The 13312-nt window shown below is 37.8% G+C and overlaps 4 protein-coding genes across 6 annotated transcripts in view; 1 reads left to right on the top strand and 3 right to left on the bottom strand.

Moving 5' to 3' along the window:
* Positions 1-3570, top strand: part of LOC122086180 (psbP-like protein 1, chloroplastic) — a 4253-nt gene extending 683 nt beyond the window's left edge. The window contains exons 2-7 of the mRNA XM_042654908.1: positions 280-360; positions 579-661; positions 826-948; positions 1085-1156; positions 2671-2767; positions 3273-3570. Of these exons, the coding sequence (XP_042510842.1) occupies positions 280-360; positions 579-661; positions 826-948; positions 1085-1156; positions 2671-2767; positions 3273-3376 (560 nt within the window). The 3' untranslated portion in view covers positions 3377-3570. The remainder of the gene's footprint in view (positions 1-279; positions 361-578; positions 662-825; positions 949-1084; positions 1157-2670; positions 2768-3272) is intronic.
* Positions 3571-4465: 895 nt separating this feature from the next.
* LOC122085667 (60S ribosomal protein L23A-like) lies at positions 4466-7464 on the bottom strand. Its single transcript, XM_042654161.1, has 4 exons — positions 7320-7464; positions 6253-6312; positions 5271-5637; positions 4466-4752 (listed from the first exon to the last, which is right to left on the bottom strand). The coding sequence occupies exons 2-4, from the start codon at positions 6269-6271 to the stop codon at positions 4668-4670; spliced, it is 471 nt and encodes a 156-aa protein (XP_042510095.1). The 5' UTR covers positions 6272-6312; positions 7320-7464; the 3' UTR covers positions 4466-4667.
* A 1626-nt stretch (positions 7465-9090) lies between these two features.
* LOC122087628 (monofunctional riboflavin biosynthesis protein RIBA 3, chloroplastic) lies at positions 9091-12222 on the bottom strand. Of its 2 annotated transcripts, XM_042656826.1 has the most exons (8): positions 11703-12222; positions 11305-11617; positions 10970-11191; positions 10711-10846; positions 10521-10623; positions 10050-10179; positions 9598-9894; positions 9091-9507 (listed from the first exon to the last, which is right to left on the bottom strand). In XM_042656826.1, the coding sequence occupies exons 1-8, from the start codon at positions 11756-11758 to the stop codon at positions 9289-9291; spliced, it is 1476 nt and encodes a 491-aa protein (XP_042512760.1). In that variant the 5' UTR covers positions 11759-12222; the 3' UTR covers positions 9091-9288. The 2 variants fall into 2 exon arrangements, with proteins under 2 accessions (XP_042512760.1, XP_042512759.1); XM_042656825.1 differs by having other exon boundaries at positions 10521-10846.
* Positions 12223-12333: 111 nt separating this feature from the next.
* The window catches only part of LOC122087629 (beta-glucuronosyltransferase GlcAT14B-like), a 4424-nt gene continuing 3445 nt past the window's right edge, over positions 12334-13312 (bottom strand). For both annotated transcript variants that reach the window (XM_042656828.1, XM_042656827.1), the window contains exon 4: positions 12334-13071. In XM_042656828.1, coding sequence (XP_042512762.1) covers positions 12536-13071 — 536 coding nt within the window. In that variant the 3' untranslated portion in view covers positions 12334-12535. The remainder of the gene's footprint in view (positions 13072-13312) is intronic.

Genomic DNA, 13312 nt, shown 5'->3' with positions numbered 1-13312 from the left:
ACCCCCCCCCCCCCCCCCCCCCCAAAAAAAAAAACGGTACTCATCCTTTTTCCAGTTAGGAAACTAATCTGAATCTACAAATTTATCAAGCTTAAAACAAGTTCATTTTCCAATTCCTCTAACTGATAATTCCCTTGTGTGTGCTGTGTGCTTGTGCTGTATCCATGTGTGCAGAGCATGCTTGTGCGTGTCTGAAATTTTGGGTGTTGGGTTTAGATTTGAAAAGTGAAAAGCAATTTACCAGGCACATTTAATTTCCTGGATCGTTTTGTTATGCAGATATAATGGGGAGACGGCAAGTGCTTGTTGTTGGGCCAATTACAACTTGGGTTTCTCTGTTATTTTCAACTTCCTCATCTTGTAAGATTTTTTGGTTCCCTGTATGCATCATCCTTCTTTTGTCCCCCACCCTCCACGCACAAGCTGGTGGCGATTTGAAAAAGAAAAAGAAAAATTCCATATCTATTCCTTTTTAATGCTTAAGTAGCATTGAAAGCACGCCTGCTGATTGTGCAGTGCATTGGTTCTTTGAATAATGATGGATGATGTCCTAAGAGAACACCCTTGATGTGGCTCAGTTGCTGCAGAAGCTAAAAAAGGATTTTTGACAGTCGTAGACAAGAAGGATGGTTATTCATTTCTCTACCCATTTGGATGGCAGGTTTGCTTGTCTAATTTCTTTCAATTTCATTATATTGGAATGTAATACAATTATTTTCAACTTCTACAGATAATTAATTGGAGTCCTTTAGTCTATTTGGAAGTCAAAAATATAAAATTATATACCAAGATAGCTCTCTTGCTGAAGTTAATTTGTTGTGCCAGGAAGTAGTCATTGAAGGTCAAGATAAAGTATTCAAAGATGTAATTGAGCCATTAGAAAGTGTCAGCGTAAATATGATTCCGACAATCAAAGAGGACATTCGAGACCTTGGATCCCCACAAGAGGTTTGCCTTGTTTTCTGTTTCTAGCATATACTTTGTTTTAATAAAATGCAGGTGAAACAGTCATTTTCCTTTTTGCACTCCTTGAATTTTTGCATGTTTCAATACCTTACAATGTTGTTGTCATTAAATGGTTCAGGTTGCTCAAGCTTTAATAAAAAAAGTTTTAGTCCCTCCTTCGCAGAAAAGCAAGCTAGTTGAAGCAACAGAGGTATAATTTCTTTATTTTCTTATTAAAGACCAGTGTATAATTTGTATTTTCTTTTAGTTCTTTGGTAGTAGACTATAGTGTGATCCTAATGATTCATATGCCAATTTCAACTATTACTATCATCACATCTTGAACCTTAAGTGTTTTGATCCATGATAGTGTGCTACACTTATTGTTTTACTTCTTAGGATGAACAACAACCTTGTTGATAAGCAAATCAGGAGGATAACCAAACAATCCACAGCCATAAGATTCAATGATTGCGTATGAAAATAAAATAAAACAACCAACCAACCTACCAGCATCATTGGACCACATACAGACGAGACATGACATGATACAACAAAACTCCAGAAGCAGATAAGGGTAGCAATGGATAATTGCCAGTGCAAATGACATCTATCCTAGCTCCCAACTTGGAGATCTCTTCAACCATGGTGTCACTAGATGTTGGAACCCAACTGAACAAGAGATTCATCGAGGTGAAGAATCTGCCTTGTGCCCTTGTCTGAAACTTTGTAATTTCTAAGACCCTCCTCTCATATGAAATCCATCAATAATCACTGATGAATCATCACCTCCAAGTCTCCAACAATTAATAGATCAGCACCAAAATCCCAGAAATTTCAAAACCCATAATTAAGGATTGAATTGGGCTTTGTGATATCAATTTTCGTAGTTTTAGTTGTACCAAAGCAAATGATCGTCTGATTGAAAATGGATCTATGAAATTATGTTCCTCAGTTCACTGGTGTAATTGCATTTTATTGCCCTTGGCATTTTACTCCACCTTTCTATACCCAAACCAGTTAGATTGGAAGACATGTGGCTTTTTCCATTCAGGCTTTGAAAGGTGGTAAAAGAATGAAGTTGTGCAAGACAAAACCAAAGCACCTAATAGGTTTATGAACTGGACTCTTGAAGGCTCTCCAATATTGGGGTCATTAGTAAATCAAACTAAAACTAGTTTTCACACAAAAAAGAAGATCTGCATAAGTTAGAAAGACACATTATACTACTAGCAACATGATAATAATTTACCTTTGAACTCAAAACCAGTCAATGACTTAATTTGAGAGTTCTAATATAGTGATTTGACTATTTTAAAAGCTTGTCATATAATAACATGTGTGCCTTGAACTTTCAGTGCATGGATGTGCCCATATTCCATGGCTTGAGGAAGTGGATCAGAATCGGCAGAATCAGCCTGTCCCAATTTTTATTCCTGCCGATTTGAATCGGCTGATTTAAGGCTGAATCAGAATCTGTGGAGGCCGTTTCCTCGTACTTGAACCATGCCATATGCTAGATTGATATGTTGGTCAACTTTCTGATTCCTGAGTAGTTAGATTATTTGAATGATACTTGTGGACTTCTGGTAGACTGGAATTATCTTCATAAAATGTGCATTGTTTTACACTTTCATATGCACATGCATTAGCTGGGCAATTCCCAGATCTCAGTCACGTGGGAAAAGATTGTAATTCTTGCTTGTATTTTTCATCATGTTGCAGCATGATGTTGATGGAAAGGCTTATTACACATTTGAGTTTGTCGCTCAGGCTCCAAACTTTACCCGGCATGGTCTTGGTGCAATCTCAATCGGGAATGGTACAAACCTAAACTACTATCTTTTTCCTTCTTTTGGCGTTGTCAGTGCATGATTCTGCTAATGTTTCCTTGAAGGCCTATATTTTCTTTTATGCATAATGAATGAGTATTCAGGCTGAGGAGAGAAACTAGCCCTCTTAAATCATACCTTGACAATCCTGGCAAGGAGTTCCAATAGTATTTTCATCAATAACTCAAGAAATTTAGTATATGCAGAGGAAGATCTGATTGGCATATATGAAAAGAGAAATCCTGCAATTCTTATTACAACATGGATCATTGACCTGTTAAGCCCTTAAGGTGTATGGTTTCTCTGAAATTTAAATAACAACTAGCAGATAATGGATATAAAACTTGAGATTTGGATTGCAGGACTCTCATTGGAGTAATCTTTCTTTTAGAAAAAAGAGGAAGAAGAAGAAGAATAAGAAATGTTCCATACCTAGCATATGCATCTTGGCTTGATTTCTGATTATCATTGAATACCATGGCCTTCTGTTTGCAGGTAAGTTTTACACTGTAACAACAGGAGCCAATCAAAGGAGATGGGAGAAGATGAAAGATAAATTGCACACTGTTATTGATTCCTTTAAAATATTCAATGTTTGAGGTTGTCCCCTGCTTCTCTAGATTCAGATTAGGAGTACCCCACTTCCCGATAGCGAGTTTGTTTTGCTCCATGACAGGCGTTATGTCTGGGTATAATTGTTGCCTTATCTTGCATCGATCTTACATCCCTTTACCCTTCAAGTACAATCTCTGTTGATAAATGCTGCTTAATTTATCCATCTGCTGTCTTTACATGCTCTCATTTTTTATAACATGGTATTGCCAATCCGAAATTGCGCCAGTGCTGGCAACAGGTTGAGATCCACAACCATTATACACCTAAAATGGAAATTGAATTGTTCATTTTTTATAAGAGGGAAAACTCTATTCTTTGGGGCGATGGAACCCCTGCAGCTTCTACTGAGTTGCTCTTTCTGAGCCAATTTGCCAGCGACTTAATGGCACTTTACCAGCGAGGGTTCAGCAGTCAAAAGATTCATGACAGGGTTCAATGGTTTCAGTGTAATCCACTTGAGATTTTAAAGTTTTAAGTTACTGGAGTATCCGGCTAATTCTGTACGTAGATTGAAAATTGGTCCTCTTCAATCAGTGCTTGGAAAGTTGGGAAACATTTTTTTCTTTTTAAATAAACTGAGTAATGGCTAGTAAGTGGGAACTGACCATTGGTAACCAGTTCCTCGGGGGATGGTGCTCGTGCTCTCATTCTTCGAATTCTTGCCGTCACTGCATTCAATACTTGAATTGTTTGCGAGGACAATCCAAAGGAAGCGGCTCCGATGGTAGTGCACTTAGGACCTTGGAAGCATTAGCTGTGTGGACATTTTCACCTTTCATTGGGGCAGGGGATGGATCATTTTGCCTGCCTACCTTTGTGTAGGTGCACAACCCTAGACAGAAAACATTCTCCCTTAATTTTGACATTCTAATGCTTTTGTGTTCCTGCATTGCGGCACCCACTCTGCTCTTACTCTGTTTTAGGCACTTAAAACCATTAGAGGCTTACCGATTTACAGGCTAAATGCTTAAATCTCACAAAAAAAAAGGCGCTAGTGCAAGTTCATATTGTCTGTGCTCATCACTTTCCCATTCCCAGTATGAAAATACTTGTTCCCAGATTCAGGCAAACTATGCAACAAAATCAATTCCCATATATAGTTAATCAATAAATTGACCAACAGCAATATCCTTTTAGTTTAGTAAAAATGGAAACATGGACATGCAGTCCTGTGTCTATGCTCAAAATTCCTAACCAAACTGCACCCACCCCTTTGCTAAAAATTACTAGGGTCAGAAACAAAGATGCTATAGAAGACAAATGCTAGCGATGGCCTTAAATTATCCCAATTTTGTTTGCCACGTCCAGGGCATCGTAGTCTGGTGTCAACCTCACATATGCCTTCTTTGTCCCATCAGGCCTGAGTTCAGAAGAAAAAAAAAAGCAGATATATCATCAGAGGCATCTAAAGATTTACAAAGCAATAGACTACAGGAAAGAAAAATGAATAACCCCAGCCCCAAGCTCAAAAAGAGAAGTCAACAGAAGCAAAAATACGCATCAATTATCAAGTTACAGTAGCTCCTTCATTCATTCATTCATTCAATGAGTGGCCCTTGCCTGTGAGACATTCACTCTTTTAACATTGAATCAGCATGCAAAATAAAATCCTTCCCCACTTCGGATCAGCATTAATCCCATCTGAAAGCAATCTGACATCAGAAATTTTATAATCTCTTTCTTCTTCTTCTTCTTCTCTTTTTTTCTCCTGATAGATATGCCTTTTATCTCTAATCATTGTGCTAGAATATAAACTACTCTCGAATGGTCAATATTCTCCAATAACATCCAATAAAATCAAAACAATTCATAGCCAACACCTGACAACAATTAAAATGCATATAAGAAACACACCAGTAAAAAAGGGTTCAAGTTTACCCGATCAAAGTATTCACTTTCTTGGTCTGAATGTCATACATCTTCTTGACAGCATCCTTTATCTTCTTCTTGTCTGCACGGATGTCAACAATGAAAACCAGGGTATTGTTGTCCTCAATCTTCTTCATCGCTGACTCTGTGGTGAGAGGATACTTCAGTATCTGATAATGGTCAAGCTTGTTCCTTGGGGGTGCACTAATGCGGGGGTACTTTGGGTTTCTTTCCTTCTTCAATGTCTTTGGGCGATGAAATGTAACTGATGTTCGGATCTTCTTGGCCTTCTTCTTCAAGGAAGATGCACCTGATTTCACGGCCTTCGCAGCCTTCAAGGCCTTTGCCTTTGGATCAGCCTTCTTTGTACTGGGAGCTGCATAATTGACAAAAGCACTTCAGTTTGGCATAAGAGAATAAGAGCAGGTTGAGGTTTTTGAGTATTTCCAAAACATCATAGTTTAACACCCTACAAATGATTCAATAATGAATCAAGTGCAGGTTGAAAATTGTGTGATTATTAATCTACTTAAATCTTTGGTCAAGCTCAAAATCTGAAGCAATAACAGACTTTCACCCTTTGAGGGGCTTAGGACATCTATTTTATTAGAAGGCCCCATCATTCTCTTGGACTTTCCAAAAGGAAATGGTTAATAGTCATGAATCAGTCCCTAGGAAACAGTAATCCATGTTCCATCACATTGATACAGTTGAATAAGCTAGGGTACATGATAAGATATACCCTACAAGATCAAACGGTGGGAACAGTTACTACATGGGCACCATTACCAATACAAAGATGTCACAAAACTACCCTAGTTCCACATGTTAACAGAACTATGAAAACGCACTTCTATAATGTACAGGAAGTAAAATCATAAAAAAAAGCATAAAATGAGAATTATGAGTGAACACTAGAGTATAAGAACCAGGACCAAATATAAAAGTAGTCTATCCAATATGAGACAACAATAGTATCCCAAGCCAATACCTTTAGAAGGAGGTGCCATTGGTTGCTAAAGAAACTTCCCTCCAACTCAAATCAAATAACCTGGAAAAATGCACAGAGAAACAAGAATGAACCACAGGAAAAAGAAATAAAAATAAAAAAGTAGAACTTCTAAAATTAAACAGAATTATACAGCAAGAAAGAGGTTCAAATTGAAAAGAAAAATGTTAAAAAGTGTTGCACAACAAACAGTAACTCACGAAACCTACATTGATTTTTCCTCCCTAAATCATGTTCACACACATATTTGCCATAGAAACAATCTAAACCCCTTTTAGGACCACAAGAGCTCCAATTTTGCAAGGCTAGACAGATGAGACAATAAAAAACCCATATCCATTGGTCTGAAGATAAAGTTTCGTCCTACCATCTCAAGCAGTAGTGGCACAGAGCACAGATCAGGCAAATCAGTAATATAGATACAAGAAGTTGTATTTTTTCTATCAATCTTTGTTTGTTTCAACGTAAATCGCCTGGAAGTAAAATAAATTAGGGCAAATATTTTACTTCTCCAACATAATTTTACAGAGTTTGGACATAAAAATAGTTGACCCTGCTGTAAAACTTTATGTTCTTTCTATTTTAATCTCTGCAAATTCTGCCAATTTTACGTCAAAACAATCAGAACCTAAGTACACACTGTGAGAATGCTGATATGCATATCAACTAAAGGAATGCTTTCGTTTCGGTGATGTCGCAAAAACTAACACTGGTTTGATAGCCAATTAGTAGTTACCAGAATCGAGACTCACTAAGCTCACGGATCGACTTCTTTCCGGAAGACTTTCGGAATAAAACTTCAAGCAAGACAAGCAAAGCAACGATTAAAGAACACCAAATTACAAAACCATGTACATGCTATTGAATGAACGACGGATGCAAATCTAGCAACGAAGAAGATTTGCAAACGGAAGAAAATGCTATTACAATCAAAATCTTAAAAGAGGTCCAGTGAAATGCTTAGCAATGAATCTTACGACATAAATATTGAGATAAATACTAAATGGAAACAATCTTAGTTATTTCACGCATGAGATAGAGAGAGAGACCTGGAGGAACCGGAACGGAGGGACTACGCGGCCGACTTAGGGTTTGCGGACCAAGAAGATGAAGAGCAGTGTATATATTTTATCATGTGAAATTTGACGAAAATATCCCTCATTTTCTTGAACAATATAGCTTCGCCCGAGGTGCGGGGCCTGCGGCTTAGCACATTCGTCTCTGGGCCCAATTAGAAATTTGCAGCCCAATTTATATTGACAAGTGGATCCAAAGGTACTCCAATAAATTTCATTACACAAGTTGCGAAAAACTACACTGCCTGATTGTGGCTCTTGCTGCCAGACATAAAAGAGTGAAATCATCGCCTCATTTTGATGAAGAAAAATTTCATTCATGTTGATTTCTCTGTGTGCAGAGGGTGTTAGTTAATCAATTTGGTTCCGATGTAGATGGTTCGGTGCAAGATTTTTTAAGTAAAAACGAAAATCAAAGCATTTAAAAAACGATTTCATATATTAAAATCAACACCATTTATAAACGGTTTTGATTTGTTTTCCAATTTTTATTCAAACTTCTTTACTTTTAAATTTTTTAGTGAAATAGATGTAAATTGTAACATTGAATTGAAAATTTTATTACTATATGCTTTTTTTTAATAGTTATTTAAGGTAAATATATGTTAAACGGTTTCACGGTCAAAGGTTTAAACTTTAAAATCAAAATCTAATAATTTAATAAACGGTTTTACTATTTTGGTGTAAATGATTTGATTCAATTTCGATAAATAGTTTCGATTTCAAATTCACATCCTTACCTGTGTGTGCTCTCATTACCCCACATTGATGCAGGAGCCATGCTACCAAACTTGCCCAAAAAAATTAGGGATAATATTCTCTGCCGAAGATGCAAATAACCCAATCAACTTCCCCTGATTCTGGAATTTCAATGGCCCAACCCTTCAGATAGGACCAAACTTTCATCTTCATTTGGTATGCTTTGTTTGGTCACTACTCTCAAGTAAACAGAAATGGAAGGAAGTGACATAATTTAAACATTATAAGTCATAACGGAAAATTTTTCTTGTCAAGTTTGTGCAACTGACTTGAAATCTTACCAAATAATGAAATTAATTATAATCTCTTTTCTTTTTTTTTTCATTCAAATTTACGTAATATGATTGAGAAACAAAGTAAATTAAATTACTATATCTAATATAAAAAAAAAGGAAAAAAAATTAGGGATCACTACCTAGTAGCGTAGCCACTGTGCCAATGAAGGGACCAACTAGTGAAGGCGCACAGGATCCAACCAGGTAGGGATCCTTTTTTTTTCTTTTTTTTTTTGTTTTCAGTTTCTGCAAACATTATTAAAATGATTGCAACTTCTTTCAATTTTGTTTTTGTGTAATTTTCATTTATCATCCCTTCATTGTACTTCCAACGAAGTTATAGTTGACAAAGTTGTAAACTTGTAAAAATCTTCCTTTCCTTTCTAGTCATGCAGCCATTTAGGTTGCCAAAACATCCTTGGAAAGGGAATAAGCATGAACCCAAGCTTGATAGTAAGTAGTGTCAGTAGTCTGACTACTGAATTCATTGGATTCATCAGCGATGAAAGTACTTTTATCAATTTATCTTGCTTCCCCTCATAATTGACCCACCCACTGACCATTAGACAATATGAGACAGGCTTGCCACTGAAATTAATTAAGCAGAAGAAGATAACAATGGCAGGGAAGAAGGATAAGACCCACCATGGCTCCATCGGCTAAACCATAACTAAAGCAGACTTGACATTAAAACTGAAAATTTCAAGGAATAAGCCGGAAGGTGATGTTCATTGTGAATCAATCCATAATGTGAACAGAAAGCATGCACCCATCTATAATCAACCAGCACACGGTCCTCTTCATAGTTTGACATTCAACTCTTGTATGGTATAAAGTAAGTAGTTCTTCAGTGTACTATGAGAAATAACCAATAAATCTGTAATGCTTCATTTTGTGGAGCTTGTTATTTACATTGCGGTCGATGAATCTGTAGAAGGTAAATCAGACCCATAGACATGGCCTAATTTTGTTCGCTTTGTTTCTAGGTATCTCTTGTTTTCCTCTGTAATGGGAGAAAAGACAGGAACCCTACCAACAACAGCCAAACCATAACCCTTGAGCCCTGTGAACTTGGCTGGGTTGTTTGTCATTAAGCGCATAGTACGCACTCCAATGTCCCTCAAGATCTGCCAACAGTAAGCAACATGTAAAAAATAAACGTCAGAAACTATGTTGATAAACCAAAACTGTATTTCAAGTAAAGTTTCATATCATACTTGGGCTCCAATCCCATATTCACGGGCATCAACGGCTAATCCAAGTTCTAGATTAGCTTCAACTGTATCATGCCCTTGATCCTGCAAATTGTAGGCCTGAAGTTTGCGACCCAAACCAATTCCTCTTCCTTCATGTCCACGGAGGTAGATGACCACTCCTCGACCTGCCTGTTCTATCAACTGCATTGCCAAGGCTAATTGGTTGCCACAATCACATCGAGCCGAGCCAAATATGTCCCCAGTCAGACATTCTGAGTGAACTCTTACAAGAACATCTTGTCCATCACCAATAGTTCCCTGTCATTTTTTAAGATGGGTTTAAGGAAGATTGATTTCTCTAAGTACAGAATGACCAGAGACATTAGGAAACAATTCATTATCAACAAGCTTTGAAAATGTTGACTGTTTTGTCAAAAAGAAAATTTCAGAGCATGAATCTGCAGATGTTTTACCTTTACAACAGCAATGTGCTCTGTTCCATCCAACTTTGACTGGTAAGAGTAAACCTGAAACAGACCCCACTTGGTTGGTAAACGGGAAACAGCCGTTCTTTCTACCAGTCTCTCCCTCTTTCTTCTATACCTGCAAGCATATGGCAGAGCTTTTAAAGTCAATGTACTTCTCTTCACATTTGGGGAGTGTTGACAAACCAGAAAGCAGGGAATAAATGATTCTACACATTAGACAAGTAAGAATTGATTCAAGAGAAAAAGAACAAGAACCAAGGCTTCAAGTAAAATCTATTACACTAGCCTTTCATAGAAGATAAAGAGGTGAATCAACATTTGTGGTGCTCTCAGTGAAAAGGTAGAATTCATATGCTGGTGGTGGTTTATAATCTATATTCATAAACTTCAACAATTCTCAGCCAATATAATAACATAGATGCTTGATTCTTCCTCATATACAAACGCAAAGCTCACCTGATTAGATCAGTGATTGAGATAATTGGCAAGCCATGCTCCAAGGATAACTTTCTTAAAGCAGGTAAGCGTGCCATAAAACCATCGTCTGCATCAATGACAGCTGAAAGAACAGATACAGGCTCCAAGTCAGCCAATATGAGCAAATCTACAGAAGCCTCAGTATGGCCAACTCTTTTTAGCACCCCACCATTTCGGTATTTAAGGGGAAACACATGGCCTGGCCTCCTGAAATCTTCTGGCTTAGAACCAGGTGATGAAAAAGCAAGAACTGTCTTTGCTCTGTCTGAAGCAGAAACTCCAGTTGATACACCAGCTTTTACGTCCTGATGAGGTAAAGAAGCAATATAGATCCAAAGTTTAGGTAAATTGGGACTTCATGAGATATTATTATCAACAATAATAGAACTGAAACAAAAATTATATGAAATAGCAGTATTAATCTGTACCACTGTGACTGTGAAAGTTGGAGCAGAGGAGTCTTCATCTTCACTGTCAGGAGACATGAGAGGAAGCTTCAACCTTTCCAAATCATTTTCTTTCATACCTACAGACACAATTCCTGAGCCATGCTTGATCAAAAATGCTATTTCCTGAGCACTTGCAAGAGATGCTGCCATGACAAGGTTGCCTTCGACATCCACATTTTCATCCTCTACCACAATCACAAACTACAGAAAGACAAGGAAAGAAAAAAACTATTATTAGCTTTGATTTCTCTACCTTGCTATCATAATATTTTCTGCAAGAAATTGTGGATATGGATAAGGATCAAGGAATGGACCTTTCCTTGACGAAGAGCGTTGAGAGCCTGATCAATCGAGGAGAAACCCTTCGATGGGCAATCAGGATCGCCCTCGGCATCACTAACAAAAAAATCAATTGTTTCAGGAGTAATTTCAGCATTTAATGTCCGGAAAGGTGCCACAGCTGACTCTTTAAGAGCACCTGGGACTGCTCCATTTTCATAACCATCAAGAGAAACTCCATCAAACCAGCTTCCACCTCCACTTCCAGTTCCACAATTCAATTTCAAGCACTTGTTTCTACTTGGAACGAGTCCCAGATTCTGAGTAGTGGCGAAGGAGCGTGGATATCTGAGACAAAAGTTCATTATAAATCATTATAGCCATAAATTCAATATGTGAAGGCATCCCAGAGAGACTTCGATTGAAATTTTACCTTGAGCGAATGAAAATATGAGGAACTAAGGGATGCTGAAGCATAAAAGAGTCCATGGAATTGAAACTCCACGGAGCTTGTCTCTCCAATTTTCAGGTTTCCCTCTCAGCCTCTTTCCCAGATTAACTTACGTGTCACTAAAGCAAAGCCCGCACCAAGTTTGGGATTTTCTTGTCTTTTTTATTTGTATATTATCCAATGAAGGATGATGATACGGAAACATTAGAACCACATAAATATCGAGTAAACTAACCCCCCTGTGAACCATTATCCTTTCCACCTCCAAGGTTCAAACAAAATGGGAGATTAGGAACCCGACATCATGTCAACCCACATCAAAATCATTTGGAATCAAAATCGATGATGCAGGCCAGATAAATTAGTCAATCCTAAGTGGTTTCACTTTGTTCCAGGGCCTTTGCCTGGCGACGGGTAATCTTTCAATGTCCGATCACAACCCGGGTAGTTTTTTTCCTCCCATGGAATAGTTATGGGGTAGTTGAAGTTGTTCATCTCTCATTACCGGAAAGAAAAGAAGTATCCTTCACTCTTAACTTTCAAGGAGTCTTCTCAGAGAATGATTTATATAAGCATTAGCAAAGATGAAACCATACAAACCATTTGTCCAAAATTAAAAAATAAACAATACTAACCATATATAGATTGTGTATTGCTGAAAAGCCCGAATAACTCCTGGTTTTACACCTGAAACTAGAAGTGGAATCCAGTCTCTTCCCCAAATTACATTAAATGGTTAGAAATATACAATTTAAAACAATTTCAACTGAGATATCTCTATGTTGATTGTCAGATTATAACTTCTTTTATGATATTTATCCAGTAATCCTCCATCTTTGGGCACAAAGATTTGACCAGAAGGTTGTGTTTGCCATCAACCTCAGCAGTAGCTTTTCAAATCTCTTGGCAGATTTACTAGGTTTGAGTATATTCACATCGCCCCAGAGCTGGCAAGGATCTCTGCCTCTCTCATGCCCACCAATACACCATCCACCTGGAGCAGTCCTTCCCCGGCCCCTGTGCAATACAAATGAATCGATCCTGTCCAAAACTGGATCATTTGGGCGGAAACTTCCAGCAAAAGGAGCTCCACTCCCCAACATTTTGTTCAAATCAGACATCCAGAGATTCCGGGGCTCTTTCCTTGGCGGGTTATCCCATGCAATGAAATGCAAATTGGAATTGACCACAGTTTTAACAAATGCTCTGGAGTTGCAAGCAAGGGTCTGAAAGTAGCCTCGATGTGAAGATTTTGTATTGGAGAAGTACATGAGGAGTGTCCTTGGAAGATTGTCCCATCCCATGATGGAAAATTCAACGAACTTCCGACTTAGGATTACATATGGAGAGCCTGGACATGTCAAGGAAAAAATGGTTAGAGCAAAAGAAATTGGCAAAAACTGAACAAGAGAAAAGACAGAACTGGGTAGAGTACAACCAATCACCATCTGCAGGTGTGCAACTTCACCAGTGCAAGGCATAGTAGGTACAACTTCATAATGCTGCTCACAATGTTCAAGACTCTACCTCAGGCACTAAGTTGAGCTTCAACCCTTTGTTTCTTTTTTTTTTTTCTTCTTTTTTTTTTTTTT

This window comes from Macadamia integrifolia, chromosome 8 (genome assembly GCF_013358625.1).
Source record: "Macadamia integrifolia cultivar HAES 741 chromosome 8, SCU_Mint_v3, whole genome shotgun sequence".
Lineage (NCBI taxonomy): Eukaryota > Viridiplantae > Streptophyta > Magnoliopsida > Proteales > Proteaceae > Macadamia > Macadamia integrifolia.
The sequence above is the reverse complement of the archived record's forward strand: the minus strand, read 5'-3'. Positions and strand labels throughout refer to the sequence as shown.